The sequence below is a fragment of the Leptomonas pyrrhocoris genome (genome assembly GCF_001293395.1).
Source record: "Leptomonas pyrrhocoris isolate H10 chromosome Unknown, whole genome shotgun sequence".
NCBI lineage: Eukaryota > Euglenozoa > Kinetoplastea > Trypanosomatida > Trypanosomatidae > Leptomonas > Leptomonas pyrrhocoris.
The window spans coordinates 873,286-892,364 of record NW_015438364.1 but is presented as its reverse complement, the minus strand read 5'-3'; the positions used below and the strand labels follow the sequence as shown (position 1 = coordinate 892,364).

General features: G+C 48.5%; 5 protein-coding genes across 7 annotated transcripts; all 5 read left to right on the top strand.

Annotated features, from left to right (window-relative positions):
- Positions 1–492: 492 nt before the first annotated feature.
- Positions 493–1,699, top strand: ABB37_04827 (mitogen-activated protein kinase kinase putative (MKK); the record flags this gene model as incomplete). Its single annotated transcript, XM_015802634.1, has 1 exon — positions 493–1,699. The coding sequence occupies exon 1, from the start codon at positions 581–583 to the stop codon at positions 1,697–1,699; it is 1,119 nt and encodes a 372-aa protein (XP_015659078.1). The 5' UTR covers positions 493–580.
- Positions 1,700–3,207: 1,508 nt separating this feature from the next.
- ABB37_04826 (putative mitochondrial enoyl-CoA hydratase/isomerase-like protein) lies at positions 3,208–4,180 on the top strand (the record flags this gene model as incomplete). 2 transcript variants are annotated; one of them, XM_015802633.1, is made up of 1 exon in its annotated part: positions 3,208–4,180. In XM_015802633.1, exon 1 carries the CDS (start codon positions 3,377–3,379, stop codon positions 4,178–4,180), a length of 804 nt encoding a protein of 267 aa, XP_015659077.1. In that variant the 5' UTR covers positions 3,208–3,376. The 2 variants fall into 2 exon arrangements, with proteins under 2 accessions (XP_015659077.1, XP_015659076.1); XM_015802632.1 differs by having other exon boundaries at positions 3,251–4,180.
- Positions 4,181–6,057: 1,877 nt separating this feature from the next.
- Positions 6,058–8,703, top strand: ABB37_04825 (putative Ubiquitin hydrolase; the record flags this gene model as incomplete). Of its 2 annotated transcripts, none has more annotated exons than XM_015802631.1 (1): positions 6,058–8,703. In XM_015802631.1, exon 1 carries the CDS (start codon positions 6,457–6,459, stop codon positions 8,701–8,703), a length of 2,247 nt encoding a protein of 748 aa, XP_015659075.1. In that variant the 5' UTR covers positions 6,058–6,456. The 2 variants fall into 2 exon arrangements, with proteins under 2 accessions (XP_015659075.1, XP_015659074.1); XM_015802630.1 differs by having other exon boundaries at positions 6,136–8,703.
- A 3,338-nt stretch (positions 8,704–12,041) lies between these two features.
- On the top strand, positions 12,042–13,307 carry ABB37_04824 (hypothetical protein; the record flags this gene model as incomplete). The annotated part of the gene is made up of 1 exon (XM_015802629.1): positions 12,042–13,307. One exon carries the CDS (start codon positions 12,042–12,044, stop codon positions 13,305–13,307), a length of 1,266 nt encoding a protein of 421 aa, XP_015659073.1.
- A 2,656-nt stretch (positions 13,308–15,963) lies between these two features.
- Positions 15,964–16,323, top strand: ABB37_04823 (hypothetical protein; the record flags this gene model as incomplete). The annotated part of the gene is made up of 1 exon (XM_015802628.1): positions 15,964–16,323. One exon carries the CDS (start codon positions 15,964–15,966, stop codon positions 16,321–16,323), a length of 360 nt encoding a protein of 119 aa, XP_015659072.1.
- Between the last annotated feature and the right edge of the window lie 2,756 nt (positions 16,324–19,079).

Below are 19,079 nucleotides of genomic sequence, written 5' to 3'. Positions count from 1 at the left end.
CCCATGGGCAGCGAATAAAGCCTCCTTCCTCTCGCTGCTTGATCTCAAATCATGAAAATATACAGTATCCCGCTTTTCGATCTTTTATCGTTACCTTTCGCTCTGTTCTCCACTTTTGCTGCATTTCTAGCTACTCCTCGCTGTCGTAGGGCAGCACCACAAAATAATCCACTAGCTAGTCTTGCACAGCATTACTTCGCTGACGTATGAAAACTGAAAGTAATGGAAACTTCAATTATTTGTAATATGTAGATTTTCGTTGTCATCAGTTTGTACAGGTTGTCGAAGTTGGATAGTTTTCGGCTACTTGTCTCTTTTTGTGAGCTTTGCTGTATTTGGAAAAAAAAACGAGATGACAATGGACTAAAAGTAATAATAATAATGCCTGCTTTCCCGAACGGTTTGCGTGAGAAAATTAGAATGTGGGCATCAAAAAGAATGTTTTTCTCTGTGTCTCTGTCTCCCTCTTTTTCTTGACCTCACACACTGACAGAATCTGCTATAGGTTCAGCATCACCTGAAAGCGACGACGACAAAAAAGGAAAATCGTTTTCTGCTTTTATAATCTCTCATCAGAAACATGAAGAAGCGCCCTAATCTCTCGCTGAACGCTGGGATTGTGGAGGAATTCAAGCAGGATTGCCAGTCATACCAGATCAACAGCAATAAATCTCTCCAATTTCGTGCGTTCTTGTTTAATGAAGCAGGTATGTATACCAAGGACGGCCGCGAGCTCCCAACAACGGTGAAGAAGGACGACATAGACTACTCCACAAAGCGTAATGTAGGTGCTGGCGCCAGCGGTGACGTCTACTTCGCTCGCCTGAAGAAAGGCACCCCTATTGCGATGAAGCGCATTCCTATTTCTTCGAAGTCGCACCGTGATGAGGTGGACCGCGAACTTCAGTTTTTTAGCGCTCGAGGTGACTCCCCGTACGTCATGAACAACTACGGTGCCTTCTGGGATGCCGAAGATGACGCGATCGTCATCCCCATGGAGTGGATGCCATACACCGTTAAAGATCTCGGTCACTTTTGGGGAGGCTTGAACGAGGCACTTCTGAAGGCGGCCTTCTTTCAAGTTGTCTCCGGGCTTGTCTACTTGCATGACGTGAAACGAGTGCTGCATCGCGATTTGAAACCGAGCAATCTGTTGATCAGTGAAGACGGTCACGTCAAGATTGCCGACTTTGGTGTGTCGAAGCTGATTCAGACGCTGGCCGTGTCTTCCACATACGTTGGCACGATGTGTTACATGGCACCGGAGAGACTGGAACAGGGCATGTACGGGTTTAGCAGCGACGTCTGGTCACTTGGCCTCACCATGATTGGCGCCGTCACAGGCAAAAATCCCTGGGCACCACCTGAGGAAATGAATTTGTTCCAGCTGCTGGCAAAAATGAAGCAGGGAAGCACGCCGACGCTCCCAGAGTCGGGGAATTTTTCCGACAACGCCAGGGACTTTGTGAAGCAGTGCCTCGAGCGCAACCCAGATGCTCGGCCAACTTGCTCCGAGCTGTTGAAGCATCCATTTTTTGCTGATACGACGGAAAGCACCTCTCAGGCTATGGTGAAGATGGCGGTAGAGCAGATGAGTCGTCTCATCAACAACGACGCGCAGAAGCAGAAGGAGATGGCACGTTCGCAGGAATCAATGGAAAAGGACGTAAATGCACAGTTGGACAAGCTGATTTTGTGAGTGGATGTTGTATTGTGGTTTCTTCCTTGTTTAAACATGCTTTGCGTTGGTGGGATGCCGAGGAAACGTAGCGTAACGGAAATGTACGCGCGTTAACGAGCAGACTCTCTTCTATCTGTTTTTGTTTCAAGGTCTCTTTTTTTTTTCTTTATATTTTACTCTGTTTATTTTCGGTCTTTTTTTCTGTGAGACGAGTACCTGTGCCGTGTTCCCGGTTTCTATACATTGTCGGAGCGGCACATACTACTTGGTGCGTGTTTTTGCATTCTTTTCCTATCTCACAATCTTGTTTGCCTTCAATTGATGCCGGTAATTTGATGTTTGGTTTTGGTGAGTTCTTATTAACATACAGTTCATCTGTGCTCTCTTGCTTTCCTTTTTTTTTTGCTTCAACCAAGATCTGCGTATGCACATACACGCGTACACAAATGCTTTCGGCCCTTTTCACCCCACTTCTCCTCTTTGTTCTGCGTTGTTACGGCGGTTTTTCAACAACTTTTTTTTTCGCGGACCAGAGTAACGGCAGCCGAACTTGTAGTTTGCGTTTGCCTCGAGGAACTCAGTAAGTTCTCGTAAAACGTCCCGGAAATTTCAGCAACTTTCAATTTCAGAGTGCAAGGTGTCTGCTGACAGTGAAAGCAAAACGAGAGTCCTGTGACACACACACACACACACACACACACACAAGTGCGTCCGCAAAACTAACAATGTACATTCATACATAAACATGGGCATGTTGATCGCACATATCAGACAGCACATGTTTTCTTTTCTTTTTGTGTTACAGTAGCAGTTGCTGCTCCACGTTGTTTAGGTTATGGGTTTCTAGCGAAGACTCCATTTCCTCCGGAAAGAGAAAATGTGCGAGGTGGGAGACATGGACGGCACACCACAGGAGCAAGAAAGTACGTAGCTCTCAGGCACCACCACCACACAACAGTACGTTTCTTTTTGGCTCCGTTGGCAAACCTAACCCTCCCCCTTCACTGAAGTTTTCCTCTTTGACGGCACCCTGTCGGGCTTAACTTACGTGTTCTTCCTTTGTGCTGTTGTAGTTTTCACCGATTTCGTAAAGCCACACAGAATTTACAACGCTCGTATCAACTGATGCAGTCTCTCTCTCCCCGACTTTCAACGGTGCCGCCGCGGTCGACGCCTTTTTTTTTTGCCTCGCTTTAGGGGAAGCATTTCTGAGTGAGCGGGGAGTGCACTCGGGGAAAGGAGAGCTTTGACTTTGTTCCCCCCTTTGCATTGCAACCGTTTAGGCAGAGAAGGGCTGGCAGGACAACTTATTTTCTGGTTTCGTCGCGCACTTCGCGTGAGTACGGTACAAAGTGACATCGTTTCCTTCAAAATCTATTTTTTTTTTTACCTCAGCAACCAAAAGACAGTTTGAGCAAAATCGGGCATGTGAAGCTTCCTATTGTCCCCTTTGCAAATGATTATTCCCTCCCTTTATTTCTTTGGTTCCTACATGTCCTTTTTTTGCTTCGCTCACAACTAATCCAGCATTTTTCTTTGTGCTCCTGCGTCCACACCCTAAAACACAAAGACACAGGTTTAGCGTTCTCTACGCCCTTTTTTTTCTTGCTATTACTGTCACCGCCTCTTGTGCAGTCACCACTGTTTTGCGTGGCCATTTGTGTAAGGAATTTCATAAGCCGACTCCTAGCTCAAATGTTTCGCTACTGCTTTGCTCTTCGCTGCGCCGCGCAGCCGGTTGTGATGGCAGCGCAGGCGGGACGCGTGGTGACCCTCACGATCAATCGCCCCACTCAGCTGAACGCGCTCAACAAGGCGGTATCGGAGTGTCTGATGGCCAACCTGGAGAAATTCGACAAGGACCCGTCCTGCAGCGTCTTCATCATCACCGGCGCGGGACGCGCGTTTGTGGCCGGCGCCGACATCAAGGAGATGAGAAGCCGCGACTTCAGCGAACGTCTCATATCTGACGACTTCGCAGCACTGGGGCGCATCGGCGGCATTGCGAAGCCGATCATCGCCGCCGTCAACGGCTTCGCGCTCGGCGGCGGGTGCGAGCTCGCCATGTCGTGCGACATCATCCTCGCCAGCGACAAGGCGAAGTTTGGCCAGCCGGAGATCACCCTCGGTACGATCCCTGGACTGAGTGGCACGCAGCGCCTGCCGCGCCTGATTGGCAAGACGCGCGCCATGGAGTGGGTGCTGACGGGTGCCACCTACACGGCCGACGAGGCGGCGCGAGCCGGCTTGGTGGCGCGCGTCGTGAAGCACGAGGAGCTCATGTCCACTGCGCTTGCAATGGCAGAGAAGATCGCCGGTTACAGCCAGGTCACCACAAAGTTGGCAAAGATGGCCGTTAACGCGTCACAGGAAGGCTCGCTGCACACGGGCGTTGACTACGAACACTTCATTTTCAACTCCACCTTTGCCACGCATGACTGCAAGGAGGGCATGTCAGCCTTCGTTGAGAAGCGCGCCGCGAAGTTTGAGAACCGGTAAAGGATGCGGCGCAAGAAAAACGGACCTGCATTTTTACCACGAGAAAATGCATGGAAATCGAAACGTGCCCCCCCCCCCAGGGACAAGTCGTAAGCGCACTTATTTGAATTCTACCGTTGCGGATTGCTTGATCCTTCCTTAAACCCACGCCTGCACCTATCACTGCAAGGAGAAGTGGTGCGCATAAACAGGTTAGCGAATGGAGTGAAGGCGGCAGGAGGGGAGACACGGACGCACTAGCGGTACGGCGCTCTTTTTTTCTTGTTGATTGATTCCCCTTCCCAACGTTCTGCAGTGATTTTGCAGTTGGAGTAGCAAACAGCAACACCCCTGCGGCGTTATTTTCTGTTAATTCCCTCTTGCTTTGATTCTTGACAACGTCTTTTGCCTACCGGCCCTAAACCTTTTTTTTCTTTTGCGAACGTCAGCACCGTTTCTGTGTGTTCCCTCAGTTGAAAAAGAGAACTTTTTTTTTCACACATTTTTTTTAATTCTCAATCACAAAATGATAGCCAGCGACATCGAACACATGTAAACACGCACACACTCACGCACATACATACATATATATATATATATATATATATATATATATATCTCCCCTGCCTTTGTTACCATCATCACCTTTCCTCCATTTCCCCCTTATCGCGGTTGTTTCAAGCTGCGTTGCCTCTGAATTGCTTCGAGAGAAGGCTACATTGATGACAATTCGAGCATCGTTAGCGGCGCATGCTTCACCAAATAAAAGTGGAAGCGGGTAGTTGCGACAGAGGAATGAAAAAAAGTTTTTTTTGTGCTCTAAGAACTGTTTTCGTAGACGGAATTTTACGTTGTTTTATACGTCTCCTCCCTTTTCTTTTGTTGTTGTTCTTCTTCAGGGCCTTTGCGTTGTTGCGTCGACACTGGTTTTGTTCAAGGCAATTCGCCCTTTTCGTCCGTTCTCCTCATGGAGTGTTTTTTGTGTTGCTCTACGTTTGTGACGGAAAGAAAAGCTCTATTGCACGACTGTGTTACTTGTCGCTTCAAGACGGCCGAGATGGAGCATGACACTGAAGGGGAGCGACGTGGAGTGAAGTTCCTCTTTTTTTTTCTTGTCTTACTTTCTTACATTTGATTTCATATACTGCATAGTGATTCACGCCTTAGCAAGGCGAAAAGCGAATCGAACAACAGTAAGAACACACACTCCTTTTTTTTTGTTTTTGGTGGAGAGTAGCCGCCTTGTTCTTCGTTGCGTGTTTCACTACCGAAACTACAGTTCCTCAGCGCAGCCCATCTATGCTGCCCAGTACAGTATCGTATCGCCCCGACACGCGTAGCAAAGTCGTCTCCTTCACTGAAAAGAAAGAGACCCTTTTCTCAGAGCTTGTGAGGGGAATAGAAGGAACGGAAAAAAGAAAGAAGATATGGTCAGCGGATGGGATCGGTGATCTCAGTCATTTGGGAAATGCTTGATACTCTCCTTTACTTATATCGCCTGTTGGTCTTGACTCTCCTGTTTCTGTGGGTTTTGCATCCTGGGTATATTGTCCGCCAGTGTGAAGTCTCCGGTCTTCCAAAAATTCCACCCGCCCGCCCCCGGTCCCTACCACGACAGGGACCCATGGGATCTCCGGAAGGATCCTTGAGTTGGGTAATGTTTCCTATGCACTTCGTAATGCGATGATATCTTTGAGATTTGACCGGGGCCAGGAAAAAAGCGAAAACAATGAATAAACTTGAGGGCATTATCAGAGGGTGACTGAGAAGCGAAGGAGGGTGAGGTTCCTAGAAGGCAGTGGTGGATTAGGACTCGCGAGTTATGCATTACACAAATGTCGTGACATTTCTTCCACTCTTGACTTCCCAACCTTCCTATTCTCTTTGTTCTTAACCCAGTCTTCACACCTCGTCTCTGACACCTCTCTCTCTCTCTCTTTTAAAACGTTTTTCATCGGTGTATGATGGGCTTGTAAGAGTTTTCCTTTCTGCTCATTTTGATCCACGCGTTCTTCTCTCCGACCTTCACGCCAGAGTTGAGCGCTACGCTTCTGAGGCCGTAAAGGATCTTTCTCCCCTTCTCTCTCGGAGAAGGATTCTTAATATTGCTACAATCATTTTTTGTTTGTTTCCATCTTAGCTACCCCACTGAAGCAGCGCTTAGCTCAGCTGTGCCACTAGTTCATCTTCGTCAGTATCGTCATCAAAGAATTTGGAGAACTGAAGCGACAGCTTTGCGTCTGCGACATTTTCAGCTCCCTTTTCGAGTATTGACCTCATCTTTCCGGTGCTCTTGTATGCCGTTTCGTCTTTCTCAGGAGGCGTGTCCCCACGCGTGGGACGATGCGGCGATGACCGCCCCGTACCCCGGCAAGACGGTGCACCGCGATGAGTGCGCGTACTGCTGCCGCACGTGCCGCCACGGGGACGGTGTCTACGTCTGCATGGCCTGCCACACCGGGGTGTGCGGCGAGCACCTGGACAAGCATCAAGCCCTCCACGCCGCCCACGTCATGTACACCACGGTGAAGGAGCTACCCACCAAGGAGGGGGAGGCGGTGAAGGATGTCAACTACCTCGGTGTGGTCGCTGCGAAGGAGTACGCGACGGCGGTGTGCTGTGCGGACTGCCAGGTGCAGTTTGCGCAGGTGCCGGACCTCGCCGTGGAGGCGTACGGCGCCATCATCAACGCCCCTGTCCCCGGCGCGCAGGACAGCTCCGCTGAAAACGCACTCGGACGACTGCAGAAGCCGCAGTGCCCGCATTTGGTGTGTCTGGAGCAGCTACCCAGCCCTTTCACCGCGGGCCCGCCGACGTCCGACGACGTGTGCTCGGTTGAGGGTTGCGACTGCTCTGTCAACAACTGGATGTGCGTGACCTGCGGTGCCATCGGCTGCCCACGCGCGGAGGCCGGCGGCAACGGCCACGCGAAGCAGCACTACGCACTGACCGGGCACCCTGCGAGTGTGAAGCTGGGCACCGTGACGGAGCAAGGGGCGGACTACTACTGTTACGCGTGTGACGACGACGTGGACGACGTCCACTTTGCCGCGCACATGGCCCACTTCGGCATCGATATCCGCACCGCCAAAAAGACCGCCAAGACGATGGGGGAGTTGGAGTACGACTACTCCTCGCAGTTTGACTTCAATAAAATCACTGAGGCCGGCGCGAATTTGGTGCCCGTCTACGGACCTGGCCACACCGGCATGTACAACATCGGCAACACCTGCTACCTCGCCTCGGTGGTGCAGTGCCTTATGTCTTTCGCCCCCTTCCAGCACGCCTTCTACCCCGACAAGTCCACGCCGCACCAGGCGCAGTGCACGGCCGACCCATACAACTGCCGCTACTGCCAGACGGAGCGGGTGGCGGCGGGGCTGCTCTCAGGCGAGTTCAGCCGTGAAGGGGCGGACGCGACCAACGCGATTTGTCCGCGTCTCTTCAAGAAGGTGTTCGCCCAGCAGCACCCCGAGTTCTCCACCGGCGCCCAGCAGGACGCGCAGGAGTATCTGCTCTACCTGTTGGAGGAAATGCAACGCCACGTGCGGTGCCCCGCCACGACGTCGCCCATGCACCCGACCGATAGTATGGAGATGGTCCTCGAGCAACGGGTGCAGTGCAACATGTGCCACAAGGTGCGCTACTCGTACGAGAAGGACAAGTGTCTGTCGCTGCCCATCCCGGTCAAACCGGTATCCGCTTCCACGATGGCTGCCACCGCCACCGCGGTGAAGCTGACGGAGGCGGAGCTGGATGCTGTGCGGCCCCGGTGCTCCCTCACCGACTGCCTGCAGGCCGCCATAACGCCGAACGAAATCGAGTGCCGCTGCGAGGCCTGCGGGGAGGCCGCCGTTTACTCCACCGTGACCCGTCTCGCCTCCTTCCCTGATGTGCTGCCGGTGTACATACGACGCACCTACTTCGACGCGGCGACCCTCAGCACGAACAAGATGGACGCCTACGTGGAGGTGCCGCAGCAGATCGTGCTGGACGAGTACCGCGGGAGTGGGCTGCGGGCAGGCGAGGCCCTCATGCCCGCCGCGTCCGCAACGCCGACGCGGAAAGCCAAGACGGACGCCGGCGCCAACGCGGCCGCGCAGGAGGTGGATGAGGTGGCCCTCGTATCCGTCATCAGCATGGGCATCGACCTGGACGTGGCCCGCTACGCCCTGCTGCACACCAGCATGAACGTCGAGCGGGCCATCGATTACATCTTCAGCCACCCCGACATCGCCGCGGAGGCCAAGGCGGCCACAGAAGCGCCTGCGGAGGGATCAGCACCAGCGGGGACGGCGCCCGCCGACGGTGCGACGACGGCAGCGGCGTCGATCCCAAAAGCTGCCACGGACGGCGCCGCCTCGTACGAACTGACCGCGATGATCAGCCACATGGGGGCCAGCGCACGCACCGGCCATTACGTGTGCCACATCCGCGACGCCGCCAGCGGGGCGTGGCTGCTCTTCAACGATGAAAAAGTCGGTGTGTCGCAGAACCCGCCCTTCTCCATGGCGTCGCTGTACTTCTTCCAACGAAAGGCGTGAGGTGGGGTGGTGCGTCCGCGGCGAAAGAGTGTGAGCGGACGTTTCGATGTGGCGGGCATGGCGCCTTCTTCGATGCTCTCGGCCGTCTTAAGTGGGCCTTTCCATGCATTGCGAGTGTGTGGTATTTTCATGTTCTCTCCTTTTTATTTTTTGCATTATATGGGGTTGCTTTGTACACATGTTCACCGTTATCTCCGTCTCTACTGCTCTCGCATCGAATATGTGCATGTGCGCGCCCGTACTGCAAGGGAAAAACAAGAAGAGGTCTTAACAAGACTACCAAGCAATTGCGTTACTCGCACCTGGTTTTTAATACTAAAGTCGTGCGATTGAGATTGAGAGAAGCGAAGGAGGAGTCTATCGTTTCTCTCCACCGCGCTTTAATTGGCTTTCATCGGGCGGACCGTGAAGCGTTGAAGCCTCACATTTCTCCTGCTGTCGATGTGGGGGAGAAGAAGAAACAAAAACTAAGTCACAACACCACAGCACCAACTAAATCAACTGCAGGTGCGTGTGCTGAAGCGGCGTTCTCTTTCACTCACTCACTCTCTCCTTCGTCTCAATGACTTACTGCTGCTACTTACCTCTTTTTGCCTCCACGTTATTGAATCTTGTTGACGCAACATCGTCACATCTCCTTTATTATTATTATTATTATTATTATCGCGCTCTGCGCATATTTAAATAGTATATCTGTTAATAACAACAGGGGTAATAGCTGTTGTATCATCGGTAGTCTATATACCCTCTCCCTGTCAACATCGCCAGGCACCAATTAGGCACGCAGCAGAAAGAAAGAGAAGACATATCCAGAGTTTTATTTATTTATTTATTTGTTGTTTCCTCTGCTGCTTTACCACTGTTTCGAATTACGATCTTTTCTTTGGTTTGTTCTCTTTAACTCCTGTGCACGCTCTCTTAAACCGTCCACGGTTGCTCCTGTCTTTCTTTTTTTTTTGTATTTTCTTCTTTCCTTTATTTTTCTGTCGTTGCATCTTCACCGTCACGCACAACGAAGGAGTGGGGGAGTGCTTTTATGTTCTCAGCCGTGGCACAGAACGCGAAGCAAGCAAACAACACAAAACCAGCAACATCAGCCAAAAGACAAACGAGCCCTCTTTGACTGAAAAAAGAACGGATCGTTAGTTCCACGCACGACTCTTTCCTTTTCTCGAAGTCTCTCCTCTTTTCAAGCCTGCTTTTCTTTCTTTTCATATTTCGTCTCAAAAGAGAAACACCCGTTTTAATCTTTTCTCCTGTGTGTGTGTGTGTGTGTTCGTCTCACTCTCACTCTTTTGAGCCGTTTCTTAAAATTCATCATTTTTTTTTTGATTTGGAAGACATCAGAGCTTTTTTCTTCTTCGCTAATCTCTCTCCCTCTACCACAGCTTTTCCCACTTCAGGTGGCATTTTATTTTCATCATTAACTTCTGTCTCTCGTCCTTCCTTTTTTTTTCCTTTTCTGCTCCTCGCATTTTACTGGAAAAAACCCCCGATAAGCGGGAAATATCGGGAGAGGAAGCATTTATAAGAGAGAAGACTTTTTAGTGGAGTGGGTGTCTACCGGGACAGCAGAACCCTAACGACCCTTATTTATTTATTTGTTTTAATTTGAATCATTATATCACTTGTGATCGGTTGCAGTGGGGTGGTAGAGGTAGCGGTGCTTCTTCCTCACAGCGTTGTGAAGCGTTCATGGCTGCCGTTGCGTTGTACAACATTTTTTTTTTTTGCGGTTGTTGTACTTTCTTCATCCCCTGTTTCTGACAGCGGCGTCGGGAGGAAGCTGCTGAAACGAAGAAACAACGGAGAAAAGGAAACGCTGCAACGCTAAATCAAAGTCAAACGGATAAAACATATATATATATATATATATATAAGACATTATTGTTATCTCTCTTAAAGAAAAGTGTTGTCACTTTAAAAAAAAAACTCTACCTTTTCAAAAAGTATCATCAATTCCACGGATAATTCTGACCTACTATATTGCTCATCTCTCTTTCGCTCTTTCTCTCTATATATTTCTTTGAGTCTGACTTCTTGCTTTGGATGATAGTGAGGTTGAGCTTTTCACTTTATTATTATTATTATTTTTTTTATGTTTTTAATCCACTTCTTTTTTTCCCCTTTTTCTTTTGTTTTTACTTTGCCTTTTCTTCAACACTGCGGCCAACAAGCGAACATTTCTGTTGAGCGTGAGAGGCAGAAACACAAGCAAAGTACCAGTTTTCATTCTTGAGACGCATTGAGTAAATAACGGTGGGGTTATCGAAACACGAATTTTAACCGCGTAGCCAACCCGAAGTGGCCCTTGCACTCACTCAAGCAAGAAGAAAGCGGAAAGGCGAAGAGAGGGTACACTGCGAGGAAGCGCTTAGCTACGCGGAATCTGTTTTTTATTTTTTACAAGACAGTTGTGTGGGCTTGTTCTTCTTGTATCTTGCTTGACTCTTTGAGGTTCGGCTTAGTAGGTACACTGCTTTCTTGTCTTTCCCAAAATCCACTCACGTATTCTGCATTGTTACTTTTGGTTTCCTTGGGTCTACCATCACCACGACATCCGTCTTATATATACTACTCAGCTCTATTTTTTCCTTCCTCTTCTTTTCATCTCTTGTCTTTTGTTTGTTTGTTGACTTCTGTGATTCTCAGAAATCGTTATTTGTGTGCTTGCATGTACATATTTATCTTTTGTATATCTTCTTCTTGACAGGCTCTTCTTTCTCTCCCTTTTTTTTTTTGCTTTTCACTTTGTAAGTACGTTTGATTTGTGTTCAGATCCTCTTACTTTTCGTTGCAGTGAGTGAGCGTGTGCCAACGGAACTTTCTTGTGCGGTTGCTCTGCCTTCGCTCAGCAAGCTTCGTCACTTTTGCCTTCTTGTAATTCTACTTCTACAGCTCCTACGCATATTTCGCCGCGCATCGGTTTCCTCTTTGCTCCTGTTTTCTCTGCAGGTGTAAAGCGCATCGATCCCAGTATTTCTTTCCTTTTTTTTTTCTTTTCTCCTCCTCATTACTCTTGCACTCCTTTTTATTTTTAGTTTCTCTCCATACCGGGGAACTTCTGTCGAAACATCCGAGTTTCAATTCAGCAACAACAACAACAACAAAAAAGAGAGAACGTACAATCCGGAAAAAGGCAAGGCTTCCATTGTACACGGCTCCTTTTTTTCTCTTTATTTAATTTTTCTCGTCTGTGGTTCGTTGGGCAAGAGAAAGTTTTGGTTTTTGCTTTTATTTTTCATTCATTCAGTTAGAACTGAGTGTCCTCGCCCTGCGCCTGCGGGTGCGATCCTCTTGTGTTTTTTTTTCTCCCCTGCGGTTGCGTTTTGCTTACTATGTACAGCCCCGGCGATTCACGCACGGTGCATTTCTCATCTGTCCAGAATCCCATCAACGTCGCCTACGCCCACTCACCTGACACCTCGCAGACGTCGCTCTCCCCAACCCTGGAGGGGAGCTACGTGCTTCTAATGTCGCATCCCTTCTCTCCGCAGCTCCCCAACATCGCCTCCGCCTCCAACAGCACGACTGACTACGGAAACAATCGTATCCTGGCCCCCGACTCGGGACATCGCCGCGCCACCGCGGATACCTCCAGCGCCTCCGCCTCTGTCGTCCCCAGCAACGCATTTCCTGTGGGCAACTTCTCGTTGGTGAAGCCGCCGCAGCCGACCCTCTACAACCCAAATTGCATGAGCCCCGGCGCATCCTTCGCTTCGCCGTATTCCGGTCTGCCGCCGCTGTTTTCATCGCAGCCGAACAGCCCGCAGCTGATGCAGCAGCACTTCGTGGTACAGCAGCAGCAGCAGCAGCCACCGCCGCCGCCGCAGCAGCAGCAGGCGAGCAGCCCGCAGATGTTTGCACAACAGAGCAGCGGTGGGGTTCCCGCCGCAACGCAGACCGTCATGCTGCTCACCGCAGAGCCCACCGTCACCCCAAGCGGATCCTTCTACTCTCTTCAGCCTGCCTCGCCGCAGATGGCGGCTGCAGCAGCGATGCAGGGCGGCTCAACGCAGATCATCTCACCGCTGCACCTCTCTACGCCTAACCCACAGGCGGGCAGTGTGCAAGGGCAGCTTGCGTACTTCGTGAACCCCGCCGCACCGTCTGGCGTGATGTCCTTTTCCCACTTTCCGGAGGGTTTTGTGGCCATCCAAGGCCCACCGCCTTGGCAGGGCCAAACCTCCGTGGCGGTGCAGCATCCGGGCTCGTCCGCGCCTCCCTCCTCTCCGTCGTTCTTCACCGTCTCCGGTGGGGGAAGCGCGCTCACCATGCAGAGCGTCGTGCCCTCCTACGCGTCACACGCCTCTAGCACGCCACCCGTCGCCACTGCCGCCGCCGCCGCCGTCCCGCGCTACAGCCCAGGCGGCGGAGGCCACCACCACGGCGGCAACACGAGTGGGCAGCCGGCGGCGGGCGGGTCTCCTGGCGGTGCGCAGCCGGCGGCGCTCGGCGTGCGTAGCTTCATGGCACCGAAGCCTGTCGGGAGTTGCATGGTGCGCGACGCCCCTCTCATCCCGAACATTCCGCCTCTCGCGCTTCCGTGTCCAGCGTGGGGAAAGATTCCCACACTGGCCGCAGCGGGGGCAATCGGCGACTAAGCCTCCGCGGCGCCGCGGTAGAATTGGACAAGATGCAGGTGAAAGCACTCGAACAAGGGTTCTTCGAGTTCGAGCTCGCACGTCGGCAGAGGGTAAGGTTTGCGTGACGTCGCGCACGCGTGTCTCTCTCTCGCGGAGCTTCGAAGCATTCCGCGTAGTTCACAGTGCCGATGAAGCGCGACTTGAGCGACGCCTGTGCGTATGTGTGTGGGTGCGTGCACTCGCGGTGCTTGTGGTGGCCACTTGTGCTCGTTGGTGTTTTCTCCTTTGCGGTTTATTCTTTTCCTTTTTGATGGAACCAAAGAAGCAGCTTGTTTTTTCCCCTTTTTTCTTTCGCTGTTAGAAGCCTTTCTTTTCCCATTTTTTTTCCTTTTCTCATGGACCCCGAAAAAGCGGCCAGGTAACTTTTTCAGGGGCTAAGTGAATGTCGCTTCACCGGCACTGGTTGGGCTGGGGTGGCATATTCTCAAGCTCTTTTCCCTTTCTTTTTCCTTTTCTTCGTTTTACCGCAGTTTCTCCTCTTTCCCGCTCTTTTCGCTTCTCCCTCTTTAACTGTTGAAGTGGGCTTCCCACACACATAAAGAAGTGTCTTTCCGGAAAAAAAAAAAATCTAAGTCGTCGCAGCTGACAGCTTTTTTCCCCCTCTTCTTCTTCTGTTTTGTTTGTTTGTACCGCTCACGATATTTTTGGTTGCCCTTAACCAATGCTCAGTTGAAACCCTCGTTATCTAAAAAATTGACTACTCCTTCTTTCTGTGTCTCGACTTCCTTATGCTTCTTGGAGAACAGCCACCACCACAGCAAAAAAAAACCCATAATGCACGACCCCCCTTTTCCCTTCCGTGTGCGTTAACGTTCTCACAGTAGTTTTTATTGGCCCGCAAAAAAAGGGAAAAATAATAAACTGTTTCCACCAATAAAAAGTTCTTTTTTTTTGTTTTTCCCTTTCCCCTTCTCTTTTCCTTTCTTTCTCGTTTTTTGCTTTTCAGTCACTGTTCTCACCGTTTATTATTATTTATTATTATTACGTCAGTGTTTACTGGGCATCATCGCTTTCTCGCTGCAGCTGCGCTTTCACACTGCGACGGCCTCGGCAAAAAAGGGCATGATATACTTTTTTTTCTCAAGTCTCTCTCTGTCTCTCTACCTACCGTCAAATATATGTACCTTTCCGTGAAGCCGGTTGTGTTTGGTCTGCCACTTTATGTTTTTTATCGTCCTCAATTTCCATTAACAAAAAAACCTCTCTCCTTTTTTTTACTCTTTTGCATTTTCTTGTACTAACGTGTGCCATGTCAGCGCACACGGACAAATCTATATAGCTGAAAAACAAGACTGGCGTGTTGAGTCTTCAATAATTTCTTCTACTCCTTTTTTTCTTTGTGAAGACGTCTTCAGCGCTGCAAGTGAAGCAGAACAACCTTCGTCTGCGTGTGCGTCTGCGTGTGCGTGTGCGTGTGCGTGTGCGTGTGCTAGTTGTATTTGATGCGGCAACTTGATAGCCTTGAAATTGGGTGTTTCAAGCATTCTTGACCGTAATGGACCCTCCGAAATCCATTCCTTCTGTTTTTTTCTTTTTCTCATTTTCCATTATATATATATCTACAGTTACATCTACATCATCTGTTTTTTTTTTATTCTATCGTTTATTGAACTTTATTTTGATAACGCGTTGTCGTCGGCTCTCGAGGGTGGGTCGATAAAGTGAAATGCACATCATGTAGCTCGTTGCGTACTCAGGTGTTAGTCTCTGTTACGTCGTTGAAAAGGAAGAAAAATGGTGGGGAAAGTCATGAGACGCGGCGAAGGCGATGCTGATGAGACATTAGCATCCTTTTAAGAAAAAAGAAGAAAAAAGAAACCGTTGCCTCTCACGGTAACTCTTGATTGCTCTCCGCTCTGAGTGGTAGTGAGTCTCTCTCTTTCCTTTTTTTCCAGTGGGCTTCGCTTGATTCTTTTGCTCCTTCAATGCTGTGGTTTCAGACACATTCTTATGTTGTGATGAAGTGTCCGATATCTCTTTTTTTTTTCACAAGCTTTTTTAAATAGCTTACGGCCGACTCAGCTGAGCTTTGATCCACTCCCCGAAAAAAAGAGAGGAATACGTTATCGGGCGATAGCCGCACCGAGCTACCCATCGCCGGCGCAAGGAGCTTGTTCTACAGACGTCTAAATCTATTCATTTCCTCGTCACAAGGGGAGTGGTGTCTCGGCTCACTTTTTTCCCCCCTTTGGCGCTGTGCGCTTTCGACTTGGTTGTGCTCTCTCTCTCAGATCAGCGGTAACTCTTTATATTGTTTGCCGCCTGCAACTTATTTTGTGCCTTCGTCGCGACTTCGTGCCGAAGGCCCACTTTTCCTTCTTTGTGCGTCTTTTTACCTTCTCTTTTTTCTCTCTTTATTGTTTTGTTTTCTTTCATTGCTGCCGCTCGTGCTTCTGTTTGAGTTACGTACGAACAACCGGTAATGTTGTGCTAGTTATCATCAGTCGCTTCTCCACTTTTGAGGAGTGGAAAAGGCTTTAAATATATATATATATATATGTTTTTTTTTCCCTCTATGCTTGTTCTCTTATTCTAAACGTACTCTAGAGATGAAGTTTGGTGCTTCAATGAACAGAGTAATCCCCTTTTTATTTTTATCTGTGTGGATTCCATTATGCCTGTGCGAGTGAGTGAGAAGTACTTGACAGCAGCAGGTATAAATTGCGAGCCTTCGCTTTACGATTCCAGTGGCGCGCCGCCCTTCTTCTTTGACGGTTCGGAGCTTATATTTTCTGCCTTTTGCCTTTCTGTTGACGTGGACCCTCTACATCAAATTCTCTCTTTTTTTTTTTCTGCTTTGAAAACAAAAGTTTTTTTCTTCTCTGTGTGGAGACGACTACGATTTGCGCGTTCTTCCTCTACTGCTTCAGCATCATACGCCCCTTTTTTTGCCCCCTTCTTTCTTCTGTTTTTTTTTTTCTTATGGTTATTCGTGCGATACGCTTTTTATTTATTTATTTGTTTGTTTTCATAAGCAGGCAACATTTCGCCGTTTCTTTTCGTTTGTGTTTTTGCTTCTCCTTCTCACCCCTCACCTTTTCCCTCTCTTCCGTTACCACTCCCTTTTTGTTTCTACTCCTCCTCCTCCTGCCCTCCAAAAAACGGAGGCTCTAGCGTTTATTGAAAGGAGAGTACGATGGTTACTTTTACGTGTACACCCCAACCCACTTGCAACTTTTCTTTTAGACAATTACCTCGACTCGTAACGACTTGGTAAGTGCATCGTTATTACTTTACTTTATTATCTATTTGTGTATTGCGAGACTTCAGCACCTGTCACACAAAAGAAGCTGAGAGAGAAGCCACTGCGGCTCTTTTGCACATAGACTCAAGTACGCAAGGGTAATTAGAATGGTCCATCTTTTTTTTTTTTAGTTTGTTATTATTGTAGATCCCTTTCTCACCTCTCGTTCAGTTTCACAGTGTTCCAGAATTTTGTTTTTCTCATTGTCTCTCTTTTTTTTTTTTTGGTTGTCGGTACGTCTTTTTCTTTCTTGAAAAGGTCGTTTGTCAAATGTCTGTGGGTATTCTCCTGTGCGTGTGTGTGTGTGTGTCTGCGGAAGTAATGGTGCTTTAAATGGCACCGCTGCTCGTTTTTTCTTTTCATCCTGTTCTTAAAAAAAAAACCCGATTAATAATTATTGCGCAGGATTTCTGTTTCTTAACATCTATATACATTTCTTTTCCACATCGTCGCAGAGACGCTGGAGCGGCGCGTCTTTTATTGACCCAACACCGTCAAATATTCTGCTTCCCCTTAGGATTGAGGAAGCATATTCATGTACAGGTGAGTTGAGAAACTCTTTCCTTTCTTTCTTTACCTAAAAGTCTTTTTCTATACTTTTTTTTAGACTTAGGTTCAAAACCTTTTTCTTTTTCCGTTGGCGTCCGAGGCCGGTCTGCCCTGCATTGCCCACCACTTCAACGCTGTGATAAACGTTCTTTCCAGTGCGATAGTGCGAGGAAACACCTCCATATATATATCTCCAGTTAACTTCGCGTTTTTTTTTTTTAGTAGAATTGTAGCTCTTGTTAGGTGAGCTACCTTGTGCCGAACGAGATAGTATTGCAAGGATGGACAGCGTTTCACGGGCAACAAACTGTCGGATCTCTCGAAGGTCTCTCTCTCTGGTGAGCCAGACTTGCACCGTTATACACGTCATCCTTCTTCCTTTTTATACTCTCTGCCTTTCCTTTTCTCTTTCTCTGTACCTTTAGTAGGTGCGTGCATGTGCACGTGCTCCGCTCTTGTTTTTTTTTTCTTCTTCAATGTACTACGTGTTCTTTGTTTATTTGTGCCTGTTATGTATCTATCTCTCCTATATTCCCCTTGTGTACTAGGTTTCCTATTTTTCTATTTCTTTTTCTTGTTTCTCTCCTTCTTCTCTGGTCACTTCTTATCAGCCGATTGAGGTGTTACAAACACATAGTGCTCATATATATTTTTTCTCTCTGATCTTCTTTTGCGTGTCTAGTTCCTATCTTGTTCTGTGTTTAATCACTCCCATTTTGTGTGGTTTTCTTTTTGATGCTTCTTAACTTCACCTCTTTAGAAACGAAAAACACCTTGCAGTTTTTCCCCTCGTGTTTTTGCACGCGTTTGTGCATGGACTCTGTCGCCTGTGCGGCTTTTTTTTTTTTGGTAGCCGTCTCTCTGTAATTGCTTTCGCTCCCCTTGTTCCGACTCTCTTGCACTCATGCAAGCACTTGTGCCTTTCTGTTGTATGTTGTTTAACACTGGAGGACTTCTTTGTTTCTTTCCTAACTCTTAGAGTGCATTCATTTTTTTTTTTCCCTCTTGTCTGTTTACGTGGAAGAAATCAAAACACCCATGAGTAATTCACTTTAGCGCCGGCGTTGCTCTGTGAGAGGGTTAAAGGAAAAAAAGAGAAAAGAATAACCCGCTTCCGTCGCACGCTTTTCGATTTAACTTGTCTCGCTCGGCATATTTTTGACAGTCTCGTAACTTCAATTATTTTTTTTTTTGTTTTCTTCACCTATCGAGTGCAGCGTCGCGAGCTGGGATAAATGGCAAACTCTCCATTGCTGTTTTCTTTTCCTTTTTTTCCCTCTTTCTTTGTTAGTGCTCCCCCTTTCGCTGTTTGCGCGGTAAGGTGTGAAGGAGAAGGGAAGAAGCCTTGGCCGTCGCATGCGCGCGCTGTGTTATACCGATTTCGATTTTCCGCTTGTTAAAATCCTTTTCCCTCCTTGCGAGTCTTGTGTGTTGGCGTCGGTGAACGCCCTCGTTATTTGTACGGTTGGGTCTTTTTTTTTTTCGATGTTTTTGCTGTTTTTAAAAGTTACACACCCACATGATCCTCCCCACGTTTGCGCTTGACGAGGGCAACAAAAGCCACTTTCTTTTTCTCATGGTTGTTACTATTCTACTCCCTTGAAAGACCGTCTATTACTCTCTTGCATCTCTCTATGTATAAATGAAATTATACGTACACATCGCGCCGGCTTTTTTTTTAAAATTTGCTCCATCACCCACACCCACACACACCTACAAAAAATAGCTTTATTTGTATTCGAAGGTGGTGCAGTCGATTCGCACCAACGCTGTTTCATCACCTTCTTTATTTTTTTTTCCACAGCGACACACACTTTGTTCTGGCATTGATGTCCATTGCCTCAGAAGGTTGAGAGAATTCCAATGAAGCGAACAAAGAAACTTAAAATTGAAATGAAATCGGACTCATTCCAACATGGACCCCATTACCTCAGTGC